The sequence below is a fragment of the Dasypus novemcinctus genome, chromosome 10 (assembly GCF_030445035.2).
Source record: "Dasypus novemcinctus isolate mDasNov1 chromosome 10, mDasNov1.1.hap2, whole genome shotgun sequence".
NCBI lineage: Eukaryota > Metazoa > Chordata > Mammalia > Cingulata > Dasypodidae > Dasypus > Dasypus novemcinctus.
Genome location: NC_080682.1, coordinates 12061167 through 12088518, shown reverse-complemented (window position 1 = coordinate 12088518; position 27352 = coordinate 12061167). Strand labels below are relative to the sequence as shown.

Sequence of the window (27352 nt, the reverse complement as noted above, 5' to 3'; positions counted from 1 at the left end):
GATCTATCTCCCCGAGCAGAAGGGGTCTGGAAGTTTGATAGTCTGAAGATGGGCTTAAGGGAATGACCAAGGAGAGGGTTAAGAAGCAAGCTTAAGTAGAGCATGTGCTATTGCAAATCCTGCTTGGTCATACATCATGTGTTCAAAAATGGTGGCTTAGCATGATCAGTGGGATTGGTTTTCAATGTTGTATGTAACTATAGGTCACGGCTCCCTTAATCTGCACATGCCCCTGTGGCTAAAACTTGTCAGAACTGTCTTGACCAGGGGAAGAGAAAGACAGGAACTTACCCTGTTGTGAAGCAAGCTTCTTATGAATAAGCATAAGGAGGTGGGTGTTCTAACAAAATTCTGCAAGACAGTAAGGAGGGGCTACTTTGGAAAGTGGGTTAAGGTTAGTAGGTGGCAGTTTCAATACAGGTTGCAAGTTCGGGGGGCCCCAATACCACACTCAAGTTCAATAATTCATTAGAGGGAAACACAAAATTTACTGAGAGCTGTAATACTCATGGTTACAGTTTATTATAGAGAAAGGGCACAGATCGAAATCAGCTAAGGGAAGAGGACCAAGGAGCAGAGTCCAGGAGAGTTCCAAACATAGAGCTTCCAGTTTTCCTCTCCCAGTGGAATTGTGGATAGTGCAAACTTCTCCCAGCAATAATGTGTGATAATACAACTGGAGTATTACCAACCAGGAAGCTCACTCCAGCCTTGGCATTCAAAGTTTTTACTGGGACTATCTGCATGGCTGACCCTAGTTTCCATCCCCCTGGAGGTGAAGCTAATCAACATCACAGGAGCCAAAGCCTCCACATAATTCACATTATTATACTATCCAGCGTGACCTGAGCCCTCCAGGTCAATGACGACAGGATATTCCATGTGTTTAGAGATCACCTCCTAGGAACCAGGGGCAAAGACCAAATCTCCCTCTGAATACAGTTAATTTTTTACTACACAACTTTATTCTGCAGACAAACTCCTCCATATGGTGGGAAAGATGACCACCAACAGCCTCAAATTGAAACTCTCCCACTTTAGCAACTGCAGTAGACAGAATGTCTTTCTTCTAATGTCCACACTTCAGTCCTAGAGAAGTTTTATAACTGGTCCTGCTTGGGTTACATGGCTACCTCTTAAACCACTTACTATCACAGTTTGAGCCAATTTTTGCAGAGGTTGTGGTTTTCCTTCCCAGTGGTTGCAGTAAAAGTTGCATTCAGTGGTCTATTTTTATATACTGCCTGGCCATTGTCTACTTGTACATTGTTTCTCAGAAAGGAAGCAGCAATGTCCTTGCTGGTATCTTAAGTGTGTTTTGGGAGGAGGGTTGGAGTGGCATCTGTTGGACCAAGTGAAAGTTTATCTCTGCTATTGGTTCATCTAACCAATAAAAATTATAAAGCAGTGGGGTGAGGGTGGTGGGGGGTTTATGGGAACCTCTTATTTCTTTTAATGTAATATTTTTTAAAAATAAAGAGAGAGAGAGAAAAACAAAAAACAAAAAACAAAGGCAGAAAGACCCTCCTAAGACCCTGGCCATGAGGTCCCATTTGGAACTCTTTCTGGGGTTAAGGGGAGAACCTGGCTGATTCCAAACTGGCCTCCCCACTGGGGCCCTGAGAGCTAGGTGGGGGTTGTAAAGCAACCAATGAGAACAACAAGCAGCTGGGTCCCTCACCAACACTAGGAATGCAGAGGGGGAAAGGCCTTAAAAAGGCCCAACCTGGCGCCCCCAGCACACCACGCTGATACCCTGGTTGGCATACTCTTTCTGTGATTGTTTCTTAATAAATTCTTTACTTCCTTGCCTACTGTAAAAAAGATTTAAAAATTAAAAAAAAATTATAAAGCAAACTAGAAGAGAAATAAAATCATAATTCAAAAATACTAGCAAGGAATCCTCTGGTCTAGGCCACTAACCTAGTATCTTACAACAATTTCTTTCACTCGGCAAAATTGTAAACTTCTTCCCTCTCCCTTGACTATTGGAAGGATGTCTTGGTAACAGGGTAGCTCCAGGCTCAATACAGGTGTTTGGTGCACTCACCTGAAAGGTCAGAACCTTTAGTGGCCACTCAGGAACGGAAAGGGGGAAAGGTGTCATCACGAATATAAGGACTTGTGGGCGAAGGAAATTAGAGCTGGGATCCTGAGTCTCGGAGAGGAGGGAATAAAACTGGGGATTTTCAAGCTTTCAATGCACCCCAGGCACTGACCCAGGCCAATGAAAGACATTTTAAGTTTCTCTTTCTGTTCTTCACAAAGGTTACGGGAAACGGTTATTAGAGAAAGAAAGAGATGGGAGTTTAAAATAACTAGCAAGTCTGCCAAACATCTCAGGCAGAGCAGTTGTGCTGCGATGCTTTCCGGTTAGCAACTGGGGCAGAACACAGTACGCGCTCTTCTGCAATATGCGATTACAAAATCTTGGCATATTTCTCGTATCTAGCCACTCCTACACCCCACCCTCCATCCCCATCCCAACCCCCAAGGCTCCGGCCTCATAAAAGAGAAGGGGTTCGCTCCCGTTCCTCCAGGGAGGCCAGCGTGGTGGTTTTCCTGGACGCGGGGAGCGCAGCCTCGGGAACAGGTGGGCGATAGGGCGCCGCCCGGGGGTTACGCCGCACGTGGCCGCCGGGCGCTCGCCCGCCTTCTGCGCAGGCGCGCGGAGAAGCCTCGGGCTGGAGTCGCCTCGCTCCCCGCCGGGGGTGCGGCGCGGGGGGCCCCGAGGAGCTCCCAGCCCTCGGGCCTCCCCGGGCCCCTCGGCGGGCTTGGGGGATGAGGCGCAAGTCCCCGGGGAAACTGAGGCCCGACGGCAGCCCGTGAGGAGAGAGCGCAGGCTCTGGGTCGGCGGTCACCGCCGCATCCCCCAACGCCGACAGGTGTCCCAGGCCGGGGAGGCGGGGAAAGTGGGGGGGCGCGAGACCTCCCTGGAATTTGGGTACCGGGGTCCCCGCCTGGGCCTCAGGAAGTTGCCTGGCCGTACACCTCCCGGAGTAGAAACAAGACCTCGCCCCACGATTATCCCCCAGGCGGTTTTCTTGGACGCGTCGGTCTTCCTGACCCCTAGGAATGGAAGACAGGAGTCCGGTGCTGGTGGTCCACGGGGGCTTTGCCAGCGGCTTCTCCCTGGAGCGGAAGGAGCGAGTGCGCCAGGGGATCATCAGGGCTGCCACCGTGGGTTACAACATCCTCAAGGAGAAGGGGAGCGCGGTGGACGCGGTCGAAGGGGCTGTGGTCGTCCTCGAAAATGATCCCGAGTTCAACGCAGGTAAATTTGCGCTGCAACTTTACAGTAAATCAGGCCACGCTTCTCCCCCAGAATGAAGAGGACCGTTCCCAAATGCCAGTGAATCCATTCAGATTTGTGGAAAAGTAAAGATCCTGAAGAAAAGCAATATTTAGTTCTTTTTACCTAATGACCAAGTTGCTGTAGGAATTTTTTAATCCATTAATTCACCCCTTTCTCTTTAAACTCCTTCCTGAAATTCGCATACGAAGAGGTTTTTATTTCATCATTTTAGGAGTGGGGTGGAGGTAGACTATTTTACACACCATAAACTTTTTAAGCTTTGGAAAACGTATCCACCTGTGTGACCACCACACTCAAGCTATAAAACATTTCCATCACCCCCAAAAGCTCTTGGTGCTACTTAGCAGCCAGTCCACCCTTCACCCCCAGCTCCAGACATCCACTGATTGCTTTCTGTCACTGAATTAGTTTGCACTTTCTATGATTTCAGGTATAAAAAGGGATCATACAGAGTGTGTGCTTTTGTATTTCACTTCTTTCACTTAATCTGCTCTTTTTTAGGATCATCATCATCATAGCCTATACGAGTATCTGCTATGTACCAGGCAATAATCTTAAGAATTTTACATGATTAACTCCTTTAATCTGTACTGTAGCATGATGAGTTAGATATAATTATTAACACTCTTCTTTCAGATGAGAAAATTAAGGCACAAAAAGTTAAGAAACTTCTGGACACTTCTCTTTATTTTAAAATAGAAAACCTAAGATTTAGGGGTCAAAGTATTACTGGAATTACTTCCCCTCTCCCCATGCCCCCAACATCTGGCAATGAAAAGAATTTGATAACCTTAACCAGTTAGTTATCAATTATTTACTGAATATTTGTTCTGTCCCCTTGACCCTGCTAAGCACTCCTTAATAATTATGCAAGTTTTGTAAGTCTGCCTGACTCTGGGGTAAGGCGTAGCAGTGCATTTTGGGGGCTGTTTGTTGTGCTAAAACTTACCAGATCTGGACCAAACTTGCCAGCAGGGGGAGCAGTGCACTATTTCAGTGGGGAACTTGTGGCAGTCAGATCCTCTTGACTAACAACCCCCCACTTCTTCACTCAACACCCTCATTTGGAGCGATTTATTCTGGTCTCCCACTCTCCGTAAACAGGATCAGTGATCTGCATGGATTGGAAAAGTACAAAATAGGAAACTAGAACAGCTCGTTTTCATTTCTTTGCTCCGTACCCAAATGGCTCCCTTCTGAGCATCTCCTCTCTGATTTACCACATGTCTGCTATACACGGTAAGGGAGAAGAGAAGGAAGTCAAAGACTGAGCTCTGTTTTCTATTGGCCTCTCCCAGCTCAGGTCATTGCAAGCAGACAGCACCCCTGACAGGTTATGCTGTAATCGCTGGAATACCTGTTTGGGAAGCTGATGCCCAGTAGTTCCTTGGCAGTCATGACACAGTTGCCATGTTTATAAAAACATTGTCTTGTCTATGTGGACGTTTTATTCACATTCCAATATGGATTTTACTTTACGTTTAAAGTTTGCTTAATAATACTTCATTAAAAAGTAGTTTTATTTATTAGATACCAATCCTGGCAACATGGAACTTTTATATTTGAATCCTAGATATATTCTTTTAAAACCTACTTAGATTGGTAATAAAGTAATGACCCTTTGCTTTTACTGGAGTTGAGCAATAATTACAGAGCACTTTAAACAGTTGTTATTCTCCTATATTTCAATATTATAAAATATCAAAGTGTCTTACAGAATTTTTTCATTTATCCACCCCCTTTTGAACTCTTTATAAGATCTGTAAGGCACATATCTGTGATGGGTTCAGGAGATTTCTTTGGGTTTGGGTTATGTCTTACTCAGTCAAAGGGGTACTGATGCAAAACACCAGAAATCTGTTGGCTTTTATAAAGGGTATTTATTTGGGGGTAGAAGCTTACAGTCACAAGACCATAAAAAGTAAGTTACTTCTCTCACCAAAGTCTGTTGCCACATGTTGGAGCACGATGGCTGCTGACCTCTGGGAGGGTTCAGACTTCCTCTTCCTCCTAAGGCTCCGTGGTCCCAGCTTCTTCCTATCGCAGCTATAGGCTAGCATAAGGCACTCTCTCTCCCTGGGACTCTTTTCTTTCTGACTTTCTCGGATGTTCAAGGATCTGGTCTCTTCAGCTACAGACAATCAGGTTAACAGCTTGGAATTTAAGATACAGTTTACTCCATCACCAGGAAGAGCTCCCCACCTCCCCTCAGCCCTTCCTGCAGATGCTACCCGTTATAATCACATCCCCCTCCTCAGCATCTCAAAACCCCCGGCAATCACTAATCTGTTTCCCACCTGTATAATTTTATCATTTTGACAATGTTATATAAATGGAGTAATATAGTTTGTAACCTGTGGAAATAAATGGCTTTTTCACTCAGCAGAATGCCTTTGAGATCTATCCAAATTGTTGCCTGTATCAGTAATTGGTCTTTTTTATTGCTGAGTAATATTCTCTGGTATGGATATTCCGTGGTTTAGTTAAGTACTCAGCTATTGAAGGACACTTGATTGTTTCCAGGTTTTGGCTATTGCTAATATGCACATTCATGAGCTGGTTTTTGTTTGAGTATAAGTTTTTATTTCTCTGGAATAAATGCCCAAGAGTATGATTACTGGATCATTTGGTGGACAGCCTATACGTAGTTCATATTTTTATCCACTGTGCCAGTCTCTCTTTTAATTAGTATATTTAGATCTTTTTTATATTTAATATAATCATTGATGTGTTAGGGCTTACATCAAGCATTTTATGGTTTATTTTCTGTTTGCTCCTTCTGTTTTTATTTCTGTTTTGTTTTTCTTACCTTCCTGTGAGTTATATACTTTTTAGAATTCCATTTTTATTTATCTGTGGTGTTTTTGAGTGTACCTCTTTGTATAGATGTTTTAGATACTGTTCTTGAACATCAAACATACGTAACTTAGCACTGTCTGCTGGTGTTGATGTTCTTTACCAGGTCAAGTGTAAAACCTTACCTCCCTTTAAGTTCCTTTACTGTCACCCACTTATAATGTAATTGGCTTAATTGTTTCTCTATATACATTGAGAACCATATCAGACAATGTTACAATTTTTGCTCTAATTACAAAATATAATTTTAAAAACTCAAGAGGAGGGAAGCGGATGTGACTCAAGTGATTGGGCTTCCACTTATCCTACGGGAGGACCAGGGTTCGATCCCGAGGCCTCATGGCAAAAAAAAAAAAAAAGCATGCCCACACGTCGAGCCCGCACATGTGAGTTACACAGCAAGATGATGATGCAGCAGAAGAGAGATGAAGGGGAGATTCAAGGCAAAGCACAACAGAAACCAGCAAATGAGGAGGCACAAGTGACAGGGAACCTCTCTCTACATCAGAGGTCCCCAGGATTGAATCCCAGTGAATCCTATAGGAAAAAACAAAGAAGAGAAGACAAAAAAGAGAATTAGATACAGAAGATCACACAGCAAATGGACACAGACAACAAAAAACAGTGGGAGGGTGGGGGAAAGGGAGAGAGAAAAAAACACTTATTTTAAAAAAACTCAAGAGGAGAAGGAATATCTATTGTATTTACCCAAAGTTTAACTTTGTTCTTCCTTCCTTCCTGATATTCCAGGTTTCATTCTTTTATAGTTCCTGTCTGTTTCAGGAACTTCCTTTAGCCATTCTTTTTGGGTAGGTCTGCTGGCAACCAACTTAGTTTCATTCATCTGGGGGTATCTTGATTTCTCCTTGCTTCCTAAAGGATATTTTCACTTGAGATAGAATTCTGGATTGACAGTTCTTTTCTTTCAGCACTCCTAAAATGTTGTGCTACCTGCTTCTGGCCTCCATGGTTTCTAGGGGGAAATCCACTGTCATTATATTTGTTTTTCTTCTATAGACAGTGTAGTGTTTCTCTCTGACTCCTTTTCATGATTTTTTTCTTTCTCTTTAGTTTTCGGAAGTTTCATTATGATGTGTCCTCGTGGAAATTTCTTTGGATTTAATCCTGTTTGGGGTTTGCTCAGCCTCTTGAACCTGTGGGTTTATCTTTTGGCAAACTTGGGAAAAGTTCAGCCATTATTTCTTAATGTCTTCAAATACTTTTCAGCCACACCCTCTTTCTTCTCTCCTCCTGGAACTCTGATGATCTGAATGTCAGCGCTTCTGTTATGGTACTTCTGGTCCCTTAAACTCCATTCTCTTGTTTTCCAGTTTTGTTTTTTCTCTCTTTTTTTCAGATTGAGTAATTTCTATTTTTTTCCCAAGTTTCCTGGTTCTTTCCTCTGTCTTCTCCATTCTACTGTTGAATCCATTCATTGAGTTTTTTTATTTATTTCAGTTATCAAACTTTTCAGTTCTATAATTTCTATTTGGTTTTTCTTCATGTAATATATTTTGCTGAGCTATTCTGTTTCCTTTTTTTTCTTCATTCAAGATCCTTGTTGAAGCATTTGTATGATGACTGACTTTAAATCATGTTCAGACAATTCCAACTTCTGTATCATCTCAGTGTTGGCATCTGTTGATTGGCTTATTCTGGTTGAGATGTTCCTTGTTCTTAGTCTGACAAGTGATTTTCTGTTTTATTGTGGACATTTTGGATATTGTGTTATAAGACTGTATTAATCAGGGTTCTCCAGAAAACAATATTGACAGGATTTATAGACATGTAAATAAAAGGGATTTTTTACTCGGGATTGGCTCAGGTGACTGTGGGGATTGTAAGACCTCTTCCAGCAGGCAGGCCCAATTGGGAACTCCAGCGAAGGGGAGGATAAATTCCCAGGAGAAGCTGGCTGGCTGAAGTAGAGATAGAAATTCTTATTCCTGACTGCTGAAATCATCAGTTCTCCCTTTAAGGCCTTCAGTTGATTGGATGAGGAAACTTCTTTCATTGCTACAGGCAGTCTCCTTTGTTGACTGCAGATGTAACGAGCCATACATGCAATTAACTGATTAATGGTTTAAATCCATCTATAAAATCCCCTCATAGTAGCAAACAGGCCAGTGCTTGCTCATCCAAACAACTGAGCACCATAACCTACCCAGATGACACATGAACTTAACACAAAGACTCTGGATCTTATTAAATCTTGTATTGAAATAGGCCTACCCTGACACTGCATCATTGGAGGAAGTGGGGTGCCACCTTGTTACTGCCAGGAGGGAGTGGAAGTCCAACTTGCCATTTAGCTCAGTTGACACCAGGGAGAGGGGACACCACATTGTAGCTGGGCCTGCCTGAGAAAGGGATACTTTTGGGTTTTATATACTGACTTTGAATCCTGTAACCTTTGTAAATTCACTTATTCTAGTAGCATTCTTGTAGAATCTTTGGGATTATCTGCACAGATGATCAGATCATCGCGAGTAGAATTTTAATTTTTCCTTTCCAATCTGTATGCCTTTTATTTCCTCTTCCTGCCTCATCACACTGTTTAAGCCATCCATTTATGGTGACTAGGAGCAGTGAAAGTAAATATCTTTGCCTGATTGCTAATCTTAGGGGGAAAGCAGTCAGTCTTTCACCATTAATTAGGATATTAATTTGAGGATTTGTCAGCTTGAGAGTAAACCCTTATTAGTTTGCTGAGATTTTTTAAATCATCTTTAGATGTTGAATTTTGTCCAATGCTTTTCCCATATCTATTGAGATGATCAAATGGCTTTTCTTCTTTTGTCTGTTGGTGTGGTAAATATTGATTGACTGACTGATTTTCAAATGTAGAACTAGTCTTGCATTCCTGGGATTAATACCACTTTGTCACAATGTATTATCATTTCTATCTTGCTCAGTTTGAGTTGCTTATATTTTCTTTTTTTTTTTTTAACCTTATTTCAAGTCCAAAAAATAAAACAAGAGACAAAAGTCAGCCTAACTTTTAAAAATTCTTCCCAGGCACATTTATCTTATTTAATCCTAAAAACAAACTCAGTAGTTTCTCCATTGTTTGAAAGATGAATAAGTGAGCACATGTTGGTTAAATGACATGTCCAAGGTCTCCTTGCTAATGAAGAGAATTTTAAAAAGAATGCTTGACATCTTCACATCTTATAAAACTAAATCCCATGTTCTTTTTTTTTTTTTTACCTTTAGCATTGTGCCTTATTTGCCTTTGCTACAAAAATTTTACAGTATTACTGTGAACTATAGTCTATAAGTTATATTGGTTGTATTTGTCCCATGTATCACATTATTCTTTTTTTTTTTTTTTTTTTTTTTTTGCTATGCACAGGCAGCTTTATTCGATTAAATGTATTTCAGGTTATATCAAATAAATATAATAAGCAATCACAAAAGAAATTAATCAGTTAAAGATGTAGGAAAGAATGAAAGTATTGTACTCACCAGATTGGGAGAAAACTCAACATCTGACTTTTTTTTAGGGTTCTTTTCTTTATTATTGTCTCTTTTTTTTTAAAGATACATAGATCATTTTTAAAATGTTACATTAAAAAGTATAGGAGGTTCCCATATACCCCACACCCCACCCCATCCCTCTCATCCCACATCAACAACCTCTTGCGTCATTGTGGCATATTCATTGTTATTTGGTGAATACATTTTGGAGCACTGCTGCACTGCATGAATTATAGTTTAAAGTAGTTTACACTCTCTCCCAGTCCATTCAGTGGGTTATGGCAGGATATATAATGTCCAGCATCTGTCCCTGCAATATCATTTCGGATAACTCCAAGTCCCAAAAATGCCCACACGTCATACCTCTTCTTCCCTCTCCCTGCCCTCAGCAACTACCATGGCCACTTTCTCCATATCAATGATACAATTTCTTCCATTGCTAGTCACAATATTTCTATAGTAGAATACCAGTAAGTCCACTCTAATCCATATTTTATTCCTCCATCCTGTGGACCCTGGGATGGTGATGTCCACTCCACCTCTAAATCAAGAATGGGCTTAGATCCCACATGGCTGAATGATGTGATTCTCCTGCTTGTAGTTGTAGGCACTCTCAGTTTCCTGGTGTGGTGGTTGACCATCTTCACCTTCCTGTTAGCTGACCTGGGTAAGACCAATGAACTGGAGAGTAGGAGTTGCAACTCTGCTGATGCTCAGAGTCCAGCTGGCATATGGCCAGTCCAGAGATTCAAGTCAACCCCAGTGCCAATGACAGTTTCAGTAAAAGTGACAGAAGAGGCATGTGTAGAAAGGTCACATCTGAGTCCAACTCCATCACATTCAGGAGCACAAATTCCAAAGTAGGGCGCACTGACAATGCGCTGAACTCCAGAGCCATCTGCCATAACTGTAAAATCTGTGTGTCTCCATAGCCCTCAGGAGCACCAGTGCCTGGGGTTGTATCTACTTTGGCTATCTCCGTTTTCCTGCTGAGACATGCAAAAGTGGACCCCTCTGATGACCTCCTGACTCTTTTTGAAGTCTCTTAGCCATATAAATTCATTTGTTTTTACCATTTCCTCCTTTTATTCAAGGTCTTTTTCTAGTTGCGTCACCAGCTGGTGATTGGTGGTAATCCCTTGGTACCAGGGAGGCTCACCCCCGGGAGTCATATCCCATGCTGGAGGGAAGGTACTGCATTTAAATGCTGAGTTTGGCTTAAAGAGTGGCCACATTTGAGCAACATGGAGGCTCTCAATATATTCCTATATTCTTAACACCTTGTAATAGAGGAACATTCTTGTATTTGTCTTATTAACCACAATCCTCATCTACCTCTGAAATCAGTATATTATTCAGTCCCTAGATTTGCCTCTAGCTGTCTTTCAATTAACATTAACCTCCCTAGACTACCCCTTTCAAACACAATCACATTTATAAATCAGCATTGTTAGTTATACTCATTATAATGTGTTACAATCAGCTCTAGCCATTTCCACATATTTACAATCCATCTTTTTTTTTAATTTTTTAAAAAGATTTATTTATTTATTTATTTCCCTCCCCTTTCCCCCCCCCCCCCTCACCCCGGTTGTCTGTTCTCTGTGTCTATTTTGCTGCATCTTCTTTGTCTGCTTCTATTGTTGTCAGCAGCACGGCAATCTGTGTTTCCTTTTGTTGTGTCAGCTCTCCGTGTGTGATCAATAAAATGTGGTATATACACACAATGGAATACTACTTGGCTGTAAGAACAAATACACTACAAACACACGTGATAACATGGATGAATCTTGAGAACCTTATGTTGAGTGAAGCAACCCAGGCATTGAAGGACAAATACTACATGAACTCAATGATATGAAATAAGAAAGCTGCCTCAGAGAGCTAGAGACTGAACGATAGGCTTACAGGAAATCGGGAGGTGGAGGAAGGATGTGAGCCGACGTCTGCAGGGGTGGAATTTATGATGAGCTGGCGGTAAGTATGAACACAAAGAAGAGATAAAATGGGGGCAAGGGGTTGCCTTTAGGTGGGGCTTTGAGGGTTTGTGGGGGGCTGGGGATGGGCGGATGGGTAATATTGCCCAAAAAGTGGGGGGAGGGAGGGGTAGCATACGAACATAGGAGAGTGTCAGGTGTTGGTTGAGAGTAAAATGCTGAGAAAATCGTATCAAAATATAATTAAGAGGGTTACCTGTTTAGGATGCTTGGAGGGGATGGTCTGATGCGGGACGCGCTCCTGGGGAATGTCTGAATGCTCATTTTGCCAGAGTGGGTGGTACCATTGGGTAGAGACCCAAGTAGTGAGAATGGGGGTGGACCCACATCCTGGGGAGGACTAATGCAATCAAATAGAGGGAACTGTATCTCTCGAGAGAAAGGGTGGCTCTCAGGGCACTGGGGCAGTTGAGCAAGTTAGGCCCTGAACACTGTTTCAAGTATCTCTGGACGTGGCTCCTCGGGAAACAGAGGTTGGCTGTCACTGTGGGCACCAAGGGGATGGGAAGATGGATGTTAAATGTGTGGAACCAAGGTAAATGTGGGGTAAGAGAGGAGTTTCACGAGAGTACACAGGATGGATATAAAACATGTAATATTACACTATAAACATATAGGGGACGACAGGCTGATAATGTAAACCAGAATGTAAAACATAGGATAACTAAAAATTTAGAAAACTGTGTGTCCTAAAGTATGGACCACAATGTAAGCACAGATGTCACCTTGTTTGAAAGCTATTGTCTCAGAGTCTGTACATCACTTTAAGTAAATATGATGTGAATAGGTTGTAAGAGTATCGCTGTGGAAGGGAAAAGGCTTTGTGGTGGATGTGTGGGAGTGCTGTATATTGTATATATGAATTGCTGTGGTCTAGGGCTCTTGTGAAGAGAAGTTCAATAATTAGAGGAAAAAAAAAAGAAAAAGATAGGATGTAGAATTTTTCCAAGTCAACATGTATTCTATATCTAACCTTTAAACCCATCGCTATATGCCATTTTGCTAGTAAGGGATCCTGACATTATATTGGGCTTCAATTTTCAGGAAGTTTTGGATCACAGAGTGGTTCAACATGGCAGCGGAGGAATACTGGTATAGGATACTATCGACAGGTGGTATATGGCTGACAGGGAGCTATACAGGGCATATGTCCAGGGTGCATGGTAATGTTTGGATATACTCATAGTGGCAACAATTAAAAACAACAGCTGGGGGGGTACTGGGTTACTGGCTGGGGGTGCTCTGTCATGGTCCCTAGGGGAGCAGCGGCAGTCCCCCAGGTGCAGCAGCAAGGACCAGAAGGAATGAGGGTCCAACAGTGAGCCCCTGATACTAATGACTATGCTTGTGAGCCTATATGCCTGAAATAAGAACAAGGCCTAGAGCAGCACTGTGCCTGGGAGTTTCCTCCTGACAGCCTTCATGTTACTCAAATGTGGCCAGTCTCGAAGCCAAACTCAGCATGTAAATGCAATGCCTTCCCCCCAGCGTGGGACATGACATCTGGGGATGAGCCTCCCTGGCACCGAGGGATCACTATCAACTACCAACTAATGATGCAACTGGAAAAATGACCTTGAATTGAAGGTTCGATGCAGATCAGCAGAATATCCCTGTCTACGTATAATAACATGACTTTAAAATGCTGTCTGACCTAATGTAAGGGGGAAATGGAAAGGAGAAATGAGTTTATATGGCTACGAGTCTCTAAAAAAGAGTCTGGAGGCTGTCAGAAGGATTGCCCTTATGCACAACTGAACAGAGTCTAATGAGACAGATAAAGTAGATACAATCCCCAGGTATTGGTTCCTTTGAGGGCTGAAGAGACCCACGGGTTCTATGGTCATGGCAGATGGGGTTCACTGCCATGTCAGGTGGCCCTTCTTTGGAGCTGGTGTTTCTGCGTGATGAAACTGGACTCAGATGGGATCTCTTTTCATAAGACTTTCATGCTACTTTACTGGAATTGTAGTTGGTGTTGGGGTTTAAGATATATTTAGGGGCTTTGAATCTCTGGACTGACAATATGATAGCCAGGCCCTGAGCCTCAACAGACTCCAGCTCCTACAATCTGATTTATTGGACTCACCTCACTCAGCTAAGATGGAGTTGAAGAAGGACAACCACCACACCAGGGAGCCTAGAGTGCCTACAACTGAAAGCAGGAGGATTGCATCCAGTATCCATGTGGAATCTGAGCCTCCTCTTGACATAGAGGTGCAACGGACACAACCAATCCAAGGTCCACAGAGAAAAGGTGGCATTGGAGTGGGAAAAGTGGATATGGTGGCTGATGGGTATGGGGAATGGCAGGAAGAGATGAGAGGTGGAGGCACCTTTGGGACTTGGAGTTGCCCTGGATGCTGCTTCAGGGGCAATCACCGGACATTGTAAATCCTCCCAGGGCCCACTGGATGGAATGGGGGAGAGTATGGGCTATGATATGGACCATTGACCATGAGGTGCAGAGATGCCCAGAGATGAGCTTACCAAATGCAATGGATGTGTCATGATGATGGGAGTGAGGGTTGCTTGGGGGGGGGGGGGGGAGTGGTGGGGTGGGGGTGGTGGGGTTGAATGGGACCTCATATTTTTTTTTAATGTAATATTTTTACAAAATCAATTTTTAAAAAATCAGCTCTAGCCATTTCCACATATTTACAATCAATCTTTTTTTAAAAAAAAAAAGATTTATTTATTTCCCTGCCCTTACCCCCCCCCACCCCGGTTGTCTGTTCTCTGTGTCTATTTTGCTGCGTCTTCTTTGTCTGCTTCTATTGTTGTCAGCAGCACGGCAATCTGTGTTTCCTTTTGTTGCGTCAGCTCTCCATGTGTGCGGCACCATTCCTGGGCAGGCTCTACTTTCTTTTGTGCTGGGCGGCTCTCCTTACGGGGTGCACTCCTTGCGCATGGGGCTCCCCTATGCAGGGACACCCCTGTGTGGCAAGGCACTCCTTGCACACATCAGCATTGCACATGGGCCAGCTCCACATGGGTCAAGGAGGCCCAGGGTTTGAACCGCAGACCTCCCATGTGGTAGATGGACGCCCTAACCACTGGGCCAAGTCCACCACCTACAATCAATCTTATTAAACATTCTTACATACAATCAGCATAGCTCCCCCATTTTTAATTGAGTTGCTTGTCTTTTTATTATTGAGTTGTGTGATCTCTTTATATAAAATGAAAAACCCTTATGAGATAGGCTTGTATTTTTTGAGGATTTTTCATCAATGTTAATGAGGAATACTGGCTTGATAGTTTTTACTTTCTTTTTTTTTTCTTTTAAAATTTTTATTTTTTATATATTTCTCTCCCCTCCACCCCAGTTGTCTGCTCTCTGTGTCCATTCACTGTGTGTTCTTCTGTGTACGCTTATATTCTTGTGAGTGGCACTGGGAATGTGTGTCTCTTTTTGTTGCGTCATCTTGCTGTATCAGTTCTCTGTGTGTGCAGCACCACTCATGCGCAGCCTGCACTTTTTTTGCACTGGGCAGCTCTCCTTACAGGGCGTGCTCCTTGCAAAGGGGGCTCCCCTACGCAGGGGACATCCCTGAATGGCACGGCACTCCTTGCGTGCATCAGCACTGCGCGTGGGCCAGCTCATCGCACAGGTCAAGAGGCCCTGGGTTTGAACCCCGGACCTCCCATGTGGTAGGGGTGGAGGCTCTATCTGTTGAGCCAAATCTGCTTCCTAGTTTTCACTTTCTTATAATTTCTGTCTGGTTTTGATATACGAGTAATGCTGGCTTCATATGATGAATTGGGAAGTGTTCCCTTATCTTCTGGTTGTCTTGATGAGTTTGAAGAAAACTGGTATCATTTCTTCCTAAATGTTTGGAAAAATTTGCCAGTGAAGTTGTCTGGGCCTGGAATTTTATGTTTGTTTTTTTGCTTTGTTTTCTTGAAAGGTTTTTAAAATTTTCTATTTCTTTAATACATTAGGTACAATTTGGGTGATTTGTTTCTTATTTGAGTGAGCTTTTTCAGTTGTCTTTCAGGTAATGTGTTCATCTCCTAGAAATTGTTGAATTTATGAGCATAGTGTTAATTTTCAGTATCACTTTATTATACTTAAGTTTGGTAGAGTCTGTAGAGATGCCCCTCTTTCATTCCTGATATTTGCCATTTCTCAAGTTTATTGTTCTTTTTCAAAGAACCAGTTTTCCTTTGGAAGGGTTTTGTGGATCTTTTGGTTTTGGTTTTGGTTTTAGTTTTTGGGTTTTGATTTGTTGTTTCTCTGTTCTTGCTTTCTTTGTTTTTTCTTATCGTTGTCTCCTTTCTCCAGCTTGCTTTCAGTATAATTTGCTATTCTTTTTCCTCTTCAGGTGGGTCTTTAATATGAGACCTTTCTTCTTCTCTAATACAAGCATTTAATGTGATAAATTTTCCTCTATAAGTTTTTCAGTTAGATTTTCATTTACATTCTTTTCACAATATGTTTATTTCTCTTATGCCTTCTTCTCTGAATCATGATTTATTTAGAAGTATGATGTTTAACTTCCAAATATTTAAGGATTTCCCAGTTATGTTCGTTACTATTTTTTTATTTAATTTTCTACCCATGAAACTTAAGAGTAGCCACTCATACATTTACCAATATTCCTTCCCTAGCATCTTCTAATATGTACCACACATCTTGTATAAACATAATTCTGTTCATTTGGCTCCCTTGTGATAACATTCATTTGACAAATAGTTGAGTATATACTATGTCCTAGGTTAGTAGACACTATTAAAATATTTTTCTTGTCATAATATAGACTTTTCTTTCTGCAACCAAATTTAGCTAAGTAAATTAGCATTGCCATAATACAAATGAAGTATAGACTTCAGGTTTTATTTTCTTAGTCACTTGCTTCCTCATTACTCAAGCAAATGGAGTATAATTCCCTTAAAGCAAAATATTAAAGCATCCCATTCTCTACCAAAAAGGAGCTTATTTTGCTTTTATAATTATTTTAACTAATTTTAATAAATTAATATTGCTTACATTCTCAGTTCCACAAAATTTTCTAGTTTAATATTCTCCTTTAAGCCTGAGATAACGGCTTCTATATTTGGGTTTTATTTGGTAATCCACTAAGTCCTCAAAGTTGAGTGGAAAATATGTGAACTTCCTTGGTAGAATGAAATAGCTGTCTAATCCGTAAGCCTGGACTGATTCCTAGATCATCATCTAATTTGTTATATCAGTTTATAATGAGAGCAGTTGACACATATTGCATGCCTGCATATGCCAGGTACAATGCTAAGTGTTTAACATGCCTTATCTCTGTCTTCGGTGGTTGTAAGGATTAAATGAGTTAATATTCTTACCCAGTGAGGAGACAGAGGCACAAAGAAGTTAACATAACTAGATTAGTGAGCATTATCTAGGCAGAGAACATTGGAGAAAGGTGCTGGTGGTAAAAGGAACCTCATGTAAAAAGGCACAGAGAGCAATGAGAATTTAGGGCACATTCAAGGAAACCTCATATCTCAGGAGAATGTAGTCTAGGAGAGGAGGAGCCGGAAAAGTGGGACAGAGGCCAGATCCTGAAGGGCTTCCTGGGATGCCAAATCCAATTTGTGTTTCAAAAATCTTCCTCCAACAATGAAATAGAGGATCAATTAAAGGGGGCAGATTAGAGGACACTCTGAAGCCAGTTTTAGATTTGTCACTCTTGCTTTTCAACTTCTTTCTCATTTTAGGTTATGGATCTGAGTTAAATGTAAATGGTGAAGTTGAAATGGATGCCAGTATCATGAATGGAAAAGACCTGTCCACAGGAGCAGTATCCGCAGTCCACTCGATAGCAAATCCCATTAAACTTGCACGCCTTGTTATGGAAAAGGTAGGAATTCTTTCCCAAGGAATTGCTACTAGTGTACTTCAACGACTAAAAAGGGGTTTGACTGTGGGAAAATACTTGAAATCACTGTTCTCCTAAGATTATGTTAAAAAACAGAAGCAACATTATTTGAGTTTTTCAAATAGGCCAAGTTTCTAACTTTATTGACAATGTAACTTGACCAAAATCACTTGGCCAGTGATTGCTTTGTTTTCATATCATCTTCCTATATTTTTTCAATCTTCTTTCAAGAAGTACAGTATAACACATACAAACAGAACAGATCAACTAATAACATGTGTTAAATAAAATGGATTGAGTTGGGTAGCAGATGTGGCTCAAGCAATTGAGCTCCCTCCGACAACATGGGAGGTCCCAGTGCCTTCTAAAGAAGATGAGCAAGACATCGAGCTAACGCAATGGCCTGGTGTGGCAAGCTGATGCAACAAGAGACACAAGGAGGAAAACATAATGAGAGACCAACAAGGCAGTGAGTGAATGTGGCTCAGGCAATTAGGTACCTCCCTCCCACATGGGAGGTCCCAGGTTCAGTTCCCAGGGCCTCCTAAAAAAGGAAGACAAGCACACAACGAACAGACAGCGAGCATAAACAACAAAAGGTCAGGAGAAATAAATAAAATAAGTCTTTTTAAAAAATAGATTGAGTTCTATAAATTTAAGAACATATGTAAGTCACATCCCTAGTAATATTCCATCTTTTTCATACAAAAACTTATACAACCCAGGCTTTTTGAACATTCAGAAAAACAAGCCAGTGGAATATTTATTTTTGAAGTTTTGTACCTAGAGAGAAGTAATTCTCTCCACACAGTTAGAAGTTTTAAAAAGTTTTTTTTTTTTTTTCAAAAAATAACTGATTTTCCTTTTGTTTCTGGCCCAGACACCTCATTGCTTTCTGACCGACCAAGGTGCAGCAAAATTTGCAGCTGCCATGGGGATTCCAGAGATTCCTGGAGAGCAGCTGATAACAGAGAGAAACAAAATGCTCCTGGAAAAAGAGAAGCTTGAGAAAGATGGTAAAATAGCAAACAGTGAAAAGTAAGTATCATCCGTGACTCACATTTGTTGGAGTTAGTCAAGCATAAAGATTAGACAAATGTCTGATTATCTACATTTATTAAAGTCAAACATCATTTAGTATTTTCTGTTTTTGTGAAAAAATAATTCAAATTGATTAAAAATTTTATTCAATTATCCCCGCGAATAGAAACTCAAATTTGGCTAACAATTCCTTCTCTGGTGCTATTTAATAGAAGAATGACTTGTGTTACTTTATTAATTATCTGGATGCTTCCTGATCAGTTTGTTGTCTTAAGAAGACCAATCACATTCTCTGTGATCTAGTCTACCTTATTAACTTACTTAAACACTCTTTTCATCGTACAGAGAAATCAGTACAGCTCTTAAAAGTTCTAATTATCTTCTAATTATCATATGTTCTGAATTAAAGTTTTCCGTGTTACACGTTTCAAAATCCCAAATAAAAGCTCTCTTATTTAAAGCAAAATGAGAAAAACAAGTGATCTGCTTGCATTCTTAAAAACTAAAAACAGTGAAAGTAAGCAGTCTGGGTCCAAGCTGACCCACAAAAGATTCACAAACAGGACATTGCAGATTCTATGTTGAATGAAGATTTAATTACTTATCAAAACAATGAAAATTAATAAGAAAATTATTCTCTCCAAATCCACAACTTGAACAGGTCAGATGAAAATCCTGCAACTTTATATTCTTCACTAAAGGAAGATTTAATCGCTGATCACGAAGAATCAGACATATATTTTTAAAAAGGCACACATGGACTTAATAGAATTCTAGAATTGGAATGAAATGACTGGATAAATGGCAAATACTTGATAATACTAGGAAAAGACGACAATGTGAAAACATGAAGATGATACAATGTGTCTAGTATTTAAGCCAAGCATGATGAAGCTTTCACACCACCATCAGCACAATGACAATGGAAATTTCTAGATTTAGTGAAAATGACTTCAAAATCTGATGATAAAATGAATGCCATACATATAATTAGGACAGAAATAATAAAACTAATGATCCCCATCTAGGATGAAGAATTCAAGCTAAGATTAGTTTATTGGGTAGTAGAGTACGAGATGGAAACATACATTTAATTTTACATATAAAATACTCAGTGTACTAAAAAATGTAGTGTGGTCAGAAGACAAGCTGAACAACTAACATTTATTATACGTGTCATTACACTACTTGAAAAAGAAAAACAAGTCTAAATCAGTAGTGTTTTATTGGCTTTACCCCTGCTTTCAAAAATAAAGGATTTGATGTGAGTGAAGAACTGAAAAAGAATTTCAATTTTAGATATTAATTTAAAAGATTTCTGAAAGCAGACCTATGATGATAGAACTAATATGGTTGGTAAATAAAAATATATATAAGCAAAAAGTTTGGCTGAAGATCCAGAAGTATCTCTGTAGCATGTTTAAATTTTCCTACGAGATGTGGCCTCAACTGTGTCATTAGCAAAGATGCTTTGAAACAACAGAGAGATTAAATACAATATTTTCTAGAAATGTTTAAAGATGGAACATCTTGATTAAACTTATATTCGATCTTATAAACAACTCTCAGACATGTGATGGGAATACCAACTAACTGCCGTTAAAGTAGTTAAATGTTATTAAAGATAAGAAGAGTTAAGCAAAACCACAGAAGATCTTCAAAGAGCAAATCATGGACTTTAACAGAAAATGAAATTCATTCTGGTTTATGCTCTCCACAATTATTTCGTATAAACTATTTCTTTCTATTAACAATCTTAACAAAAGCTTTAAAATACCTGTTTGCTATTTCACTTTTAAAAGGATTTAAAAATATTTTCTAAGTTTAGAGAAATAAATACAAAACTGCATGTGACATATTCAACAAAAACAACATTCCAATAATATATAAAGAAACTGAAACAAGGACACAGAAATGTTTGACTGACTTGAAGAAGATTCATGTGTAAATAATCCCAAAACTAATTTTCATAAAGGCTCTTTTTCTCTGCATTATAAATCAAAGTATATTATCACTGAAGAGAAATTTGAACAACATTAAACAGTATACATACACTGCTGCTTTCGCCTTTCCTTAGAATATGCCACCATTGGAATTTGAAAGAACTTCCGATATTCTGCACAGACCTAGATACTGCTTAAGAGATGATGTATATGACTATAGGAAGTGTTGGTGATTGTATTAGTCAGGCAAAGGGGTGCTGATGTAAAGTACAGGAAATCTGTTGGCTTGTATAAAGGGTATTTATTTGGGGTAGAAACTTACAGTTACAAAGCCCTGAAGAGTCCAACTCAAGGTTCCTTCCTCACTCAACTCTGTTGCCACGCGTTGAAGCAAGATGGCAGGCAGTGTCTAGAAGGGTTCAGCCTTCCTCCTTCTCTTAAGGCTCCAGGGGCCCACCTTCTTCTGATCTCAGCTCTAGGCTTCTTTCCTCCTGGGGCTCCTTTCTTTCCGGGCTCAACTGCTCTGTTCTCTTCACAAGGTCAGGTGAATGGCTCATCTCTCTTCCTGGGGCCTCTGCCATGTCTATGGAGCTGTCTCTCTTCCTTTGTGTTCTTCTGTGTGTCAACTTCTGTATTCTCCTTGAGCGAGTGTCCATTTACAGAGCCCACCAAGGGGGTGGGGACTCAACTCTGAATCTCCCTGAGGATGTGTTCAAATCCCAGCCCTAATCTGAACATCATGTCATCAAAGACATCTCAGCTGAATCTAATACAATCAAACGGTATCACACCCAGAGGAATAGATTAGTTTACAAACATGATCTCTTTCTGGGGTTCATAAATAATCTCAAACTGCCACAACGATTTATATAATCAAAAATATTTTGTAATATCTTCCGTGGTAACAATTTCATATATAACCCCATTATAGTGTTTGAATGTGATAATTTTCAAAGCAGGTTTCTTTTCCAAGTCTAAGTATTGCTTAGAAAATGGTGGTTCTGGAATTGGATGAACAGAGGTCAAAAGGAGCGTGTAGTAATCTAACTGTAGCTGTCGTATAGACTCAAAAGCAGACAGGTTTTCTTAGCCCTTTCCACACAAGCCTAGGATGTTGGAATCACAGCATGTCCCATTTGCCGGTAATGTCTGACATGGATTCCGAGTGTGTTAAGCTAATGGATGGATACTCATGTTCCTCATCTTAAATCTCTTTTTCCTGTTTATTTTTGTCAGAAACTTGGGAACCGTGGGTGCCGTTGCCTTGGACTACGCAGGAAATGTCGCTTACGCAACCTCTACAGGGGGTCTTGTTAATAAAATGGCTGGCCGAGTTGGTGACTCACCATGTGTAGGTAGGATGGATGGATGACTCCTGCCTTCTTTCCTTCCCCTGTCATCAGGGTCTCCTCATTCTCTAGTCTCTTTAGGCCCCTACCCCTACCACCCACCCCCATCTTATTGTCTTCACTTCCCTTCCTTTCCTGTTGGCAAGAAGAGTAGCCCATTTCAGGATCTGCAGACTTACTTATTCCCAAAGGATTAAGTACATGAACCCTCATCCCACGGCATGGATTTGAATTTATAGTCTAAGAAAACTGAAAATATAAATGTGCAGTTATTAGATTTGCATGGCATGAATAGATACCCAAAGTGACATACTTGTGTCACAGAATTATTACAGATTGAAAGCTTCTTTGCATTAACATTGAAGCACATACCTAATTCCCAGGGGTGAGTGAGTGGCAGTGGTGGGGTGGGCATGGCCGTGCAGACCTTCCAGCTTTCCTCGTGGGAATTCCCACTAACCCCTGCAGATGATGGAACTTTTGAGAGTGCCTACCCAAAAGAATAGCTTACTCTTTTATTTGTTGCTCTAGTGTGTAGTAATTTACCCTGTTGACAACTCTTAATACCCTATAGTCTGTCATGAACTCAGAGGAGAGGAGACAGTTGAAGCTTCGTTAAAGAGCAGAGGTCTGATGACTTTACTTACCTAGAGATGTAAAGTAGTTACCTTTATTCTCCTTAGCACAGATCTTGCCATAGTATGTCAGGTCATCATAAGCCCAGCTTACATCCAGGCTGCAGGACCACACCAGGTCAGATCCTAGAAACTAATTTCCAGCTTGCTGAATTACGACGCTAAAGTCTCACGAGAGAGAAGGCATAGCCTAAATTCTCAGAAGACCTTAATTATGAGCATCAAGTGTGCGTGGACTCGGCCCCTTCCTACCCAGTCCCAGCTCTGCCTGCTTGGCCTTCCTGATGAGCCCTTCATTAGGAACACTCCAGCTGGCCACAGGCGACCCCCTGCATGGACACTCAGGAGGGGGGATGCTAGGCACATGGCAACGTTCACCTCAGACAACGCAGTTGTTGTCTTGAGAATTGCGTAAACATGGGAGGATGCCTGCCCAAACCTGGTACCGTTGCCAGTACTATTCTTTCAGTCACCTTGGCCATTTGAGTCCTGGATTAACTGAAAAAAAAGACAAAGGCTGGTCTAGTAGTTTTAGTGACATCATAGGAACTGGCCAGCTCCCTCCCGCAGCAGATGCTTGTAAGCAAAAGGACAAACGCCTTCTCCCATTGCAATAGTTGACATTCACTACCTGGTTTCCACTCCTTTCAAAACCAGAACCAGGAATTTACCTGCCTTTGTGAACGCTTGGGACATTCTGACATTCAGCTCAATGTCTCAGTGCTTGAACCCTTTCTGCACATCCAGCAGATTGTCAATCACAGAAGAGCTCGGTGTCAACTAGGGGAGGAAAAGGCAAAACCTGTCAAGGCTGACGTGCTCTCAGGCTGGTAGCTCTGTGTTAACAGGTACAGGAATGCAGAGTGATGGCAAGAAGGCTATACGGTTGCTTAATCCTGGGCCAAAATAAGGACGAAATCTTCTCTGGGTAGCTTTAATTCCAGACCCCCATGTAAGTGAAAGTTCCCTCAGATCCAGTTAAGCCACCCTGAACAAATAGTGCTGTCTCCCAAATGTTAGATTTGGAGCTATCCGTGTTGCCAAAATTACTTTAATGTGGTGCTTTTCCTACTGATCCTCCCAGCACAGCATGGTGTCCTTCCATCGGGGAGAGGCTGTGGAGGAGGAGGAGGAGGCTTCATTGAGCAAGATGGGGCAGCTAGGCTCCGGGGCAGAGCAGCCTTCCTGGCGTAGCCTGGAGAACCTCCCTCCTCTGAGGCTTCCTTCAGCCTCCTCCATCTCGAGGCATTTGGACCACGCGTCCTAGTCCAGCTTTGCATCCACGAGCTCCTGCAGGCTGCTATTCTGACGTTTGAGTACACTTGAGCCCTCTTTGGGACGTAATATTTCCGTAGCATTAGACATGCTTCATGTGTTTGGATTTCTTGCCTGTTGCTGCTCTGTTAAAACCAATCCTTTTCTTGTTTGAGCAGGATCTGGAGGTTATGCCGACAATCTTATTGGAGCCATTTCCACCACCGGGCATGGAGAAAGCATCCTGAAGGTGAATCTGGCCCGCCTCACGCTCTTCCACGTACAACAAGGTACATGGGACTGTGGAACAAGTCCTCATAACGAGGAGGAAGTAGGAGCCACTTGAAGTTTGCTACAGATGTGGCTTTCTAGGTGTTACCGTTATTTATTTTGATTCCTCCCACCATCTGTAAGGACCTGAAATAGGAGAGCATTTAAAAATAATAATCTCTTTGCCTTTCCTATCTCAGAAAAAAGGGCAAGTGGAGAGACATTGAGCCTGGGTGCAGGAGAGAAGGCAGCTCTGCTAGGCGGTGCGCGGTCTCTGTCTGAGTGCAGAGATGCCTCTCGGGGAAGTTCCTCCTCCTAAGCATTCAAGTGGGAGTTATTTACCAAAATCTTTGTTGCCTTGCTAGCTCACCTTGGTTTTGCATGTTGTAAATGATTTTTTCCTCTCTCAATAATTATTGTTCCACAACCCTTCCTTTTTCAGGAAAGACATTAGAAGAGGCTGCTGGCCTGTCATTGGATTACATGAAGTCAAGGGTGAAAGGTGTAGGTGGTGTCATCTTGGTCAGCAAAACAGGAGACTGGGCAGTAAAATGGTCCTCGGAAGCCATGCCCTGGGCGGCCGCAAAGGATCGCAAGCTGCACTTTGGAATTGAGGTTGACGAAATGACTACTATCGACCTGCCCTGAGCCCAGCGGAGATTGCATTCTAGGTGCTAACTTGGACACTAAGAGTAATCAATTAGATCTGGAAATGGAAAATTATGCAGCCTGTTACTCATTTTGTTGCCTTGATCAATGAGTATCTGAGTGATTGAGGAATAAGATTTAATGCTTGTACGAGATCAAAATAAGACCAGTGAAGATGATAAACTCTAGTGAGCCTTTCTCGTGAACAGTCCTCTCTGTGCTCAGTCACAAAGAAGAAATAACCTGACCCTGACTTGACAGAAACTGCCCCAGTACGAGGGGTGCCCTCTGGCATCCGGAGACCCAGAGCAGGGACAGCATCTGTGGGCTTGAAGGCGCAGGGTCCAGGGCGGTCCGTGCTCCTGGAGCTCCCTTGGCCACAGGCTTTCTAACAGGACCCAGTGAAGGGGGCAGGGTGAGAAGGAAAGGATGCAGTGGGGGTTTTGAAAGTGAGACGGGAACAGCCGCAGAAGAGCTAACGGGAGAGGTCCCGGTGACCCTGACAGTGTCACCGGGTGCACTTGGAGTCAGTAAATGAGCATCGTCATCATCGGGTAAAAGAAAGATCTTAGGAGACTCTTCAGGTTCCTCATCGATGAGAGGATAAACTGATTTTTCTTTAAAAAGTTCAAATCTTCTCCAACAAATGTAGACACGTTTCCAGAACCTGGAAAACACTCCCTGGTAGCCCAGAGCTCTCCGTCCAATCTGGAGATAAGGGGTCCCAGGAGAGACTGCAGGCTCTGTGGGGCTCCCGGAAGCCTGAGGGTTCCACTCACCTTGACCACACAGTGCCCTCCCACTGGCCAGCGCGCCTGACCAGAGCCAGCCTCCGCCCGTCACAGACCCTCGGGGTCCGCAGTCAGGGAGTCGCCAGGCCCACGACCTCTCGAGCCTCTCTGACGGCAGGGAGGAGCCAGTGGATGAGGATGTGACACTGGGACTTGGGGCGTTTTCATACTGTCCCTTAGTCCGGGATGCCCCCTCCGCTGAGCTGAGCCTGTGCCCAGTGCTGGCCGGCGTGTAAAGTTAATTCCTTGGAGGAGAGTATTCCTACGAATCTCTCTCCACTGGAAATGGTACTTCTGCTGGGACACATCTGCTTGATGTTTTAGTCTCTCAGGGCTTACCTTCTCTCTGGAAAGAAATTGCTTAACTTCAAATTCCATGTGCCACTAATAAAATGTGTTTTGAAAGAAGAACAGTGTGGTCAGGAGTGACTTGATAAAGAAGAGAATGTCCACCAGCTCCCCCCTTGGCCTCTCAATTCACACAGGTGTACTAGACCAGGGCCTTTAGCGACAAGGGTGGCGTGGGGGTTGATAACGCGTCCCGCCGCAGGGAGTGTACGCAGAGCCTTTGCAGAAGCAGTGAGCTTTTTGAATGAGTGAGGGAAGGCACCAAACCACCATTTGAGTTACCACAGGTTTAGGACTCAGTCTTCGGGTGGTTTCTGCTATTCCCCCAGATACAGCCCCTCGAGTCCAGCTTCCATCCCGCAACCCTCCCTGAGCCCTGGCCAGCTGCTCTGGACTGGAGCCGAGTTTGAATCCTGCTTCTCCCTACTACCTGGTGGCCCTGGGCAAGCTGACGCTCACAAATTTTCATCTATAATATAGTCCACTGTGACAACTAAGTAGATTAACGAAAACTGCCGTTCATTTTAAGGATCCCATGGCAAATATAGACACTGTGACGAGGCCAGGAAGGGGCTATGTGTTCATATGTCCTTGGAAACCTCGATGTGCAACAACTGCCCCTGTAGAGAGCAGCACTGTTTTAGGAGGCAGGCCAGAATCGTGTTAGGGGGTGAAAGGAAGACGCCCCTTTGGAGGAAAAGATAATCATGCGATAGATTTGAAAAAAGGAAGGATAAAGGAGGGCACTAGGGACACCAGTGGAAAGATCTGATTTTGAGCTTACCTCATTCACAAGTGACTCAAGTTCCCAAAGACTGTGGAGGCTCGGGGCCACTTGACCTCTGGTTCCAGGTACCCCAGGTACAGCAGCCCTTTGTAAAGCCAAGGTGTGTACTGTTGCCCTCAGACCTCAGTTCAGCAAAAAGCAGCTCCACCAGCCTGGGAATTCCCCAGGAGGAGACTGCATGTGGTTCTCTCTTTAGCCCCTCACAGTGTCCAGTGGCCTGGTCCATAAATGTCTGTGGACCAAAGAAATGAGCAAGATAGTCTCTAGAAGGGGAACGATGAGCTTTTGTCACTTCTATGCCACAAGAGGGCAGCAAACTATAAACTACTGTCCAGCAGTTCAACAGCCCAATGGAGGTATTTCTATTAACTATGGATCAAAACAATCTGCTCAAAACATTTGCGACCCCCAGAGGGTCCCTGTTCCTGTCCTTCGTTTCATCTAAATACTACAATTTTTATGTTAGAGCAGAATTGTGCAAAACACAGACCCTAGTAAATGCCACTCAGAACCCAGCAAAAGCATCCACATATTTTAACTCAAAACTATTTGAAGCCTTCTCTGCACTGGGCCTGCTGCCAGCCAGGGATCCCAGGATGAGCAGGTCCAAGCAGCCCCAGCCCCTGCCAAAATAGTGAGAAGATAAGGAGCACCAAGAGGGGTGTGTGCCTGGGCAGGTGATGCTGGAGCCGGCCCGCTTTGCACAGCCAAAAAGAAGAGTCCTGAGTGAGGACGGACCTTCCCCTTGTAGCTCTTGCATAGTCGATGGCTTTTCTGTTCCC

General features: G+C 42.4%; 1 protein-coding gene across 3 annotated transcripts; it reads left to right on the top strand.

The window, feature by feature from the left end:
• Positions 1-2500: 2500 nt before the first annotated feature.
• LOC101412983 (isoaspartyl peptidase/L-asparaginase-like) lies at positions 2501-25846 on the top strand. Of its 3 annotated transcripts, none has more exons than XM_058305308.1 (7): positions 2501-2593; positions 3074-3274; positions 17344-17486; positions 18385-18542; positions 21725-21843; positions 23906-24016; positions 24439-25846. In XM_058305308.1, exons 2-7 carry the CDS (start codon positions 3076-3078, stop codon positions 24642-24644), a joined length of 936 nt encoding a protein of 311 aa, XP_058161291.1. In that variant the 5' UTR covers positions 2501-2593; positions 3074-3075; the 3' UTR covers positions 24645-25846. The 3 variants fall into 3 exon arrangements, with proteins under 3 accessions (XP_058161291.1, XP_058161290.1, XP_058161289.1); XM_058305307.2 differs by having other exon boundaries at positions 2506-2593; positions 3036-3274; XM_058305306.1 differs by lacking the exon at positions 2501-2593 and adding an exon at positions 2665-2885.
• The last annotated feature ends 1506 nt before the right edge of the window (positions 25847-27352 follow it).

Excerpts from the sequence above, each read along its gene's own strand:
- LOC101412983 (XM_058305308.1), top strand. The coding sequence starts at position 3,076 with ATGGAAGACAGGAGTCCGGTGCTGGTGGTCCACGGGGGCTTTGCCAGC. Across the intron at positions 17,487-18,384 it reads CACGCCTTGTTATGGAAAAG|ACACCTCATTGCTTTCTGAC; the intron begins GTAGGAATTCTT and ends TTTCTGGCCCAG. Across the intron at positions 24,017-24,438 it reads GCTCTTCCACGTACAACAAG|GAAAGACATTAGAAGAGGCT; the intron begins GTACATGGGACT and ends TTCCTTTTTCAG.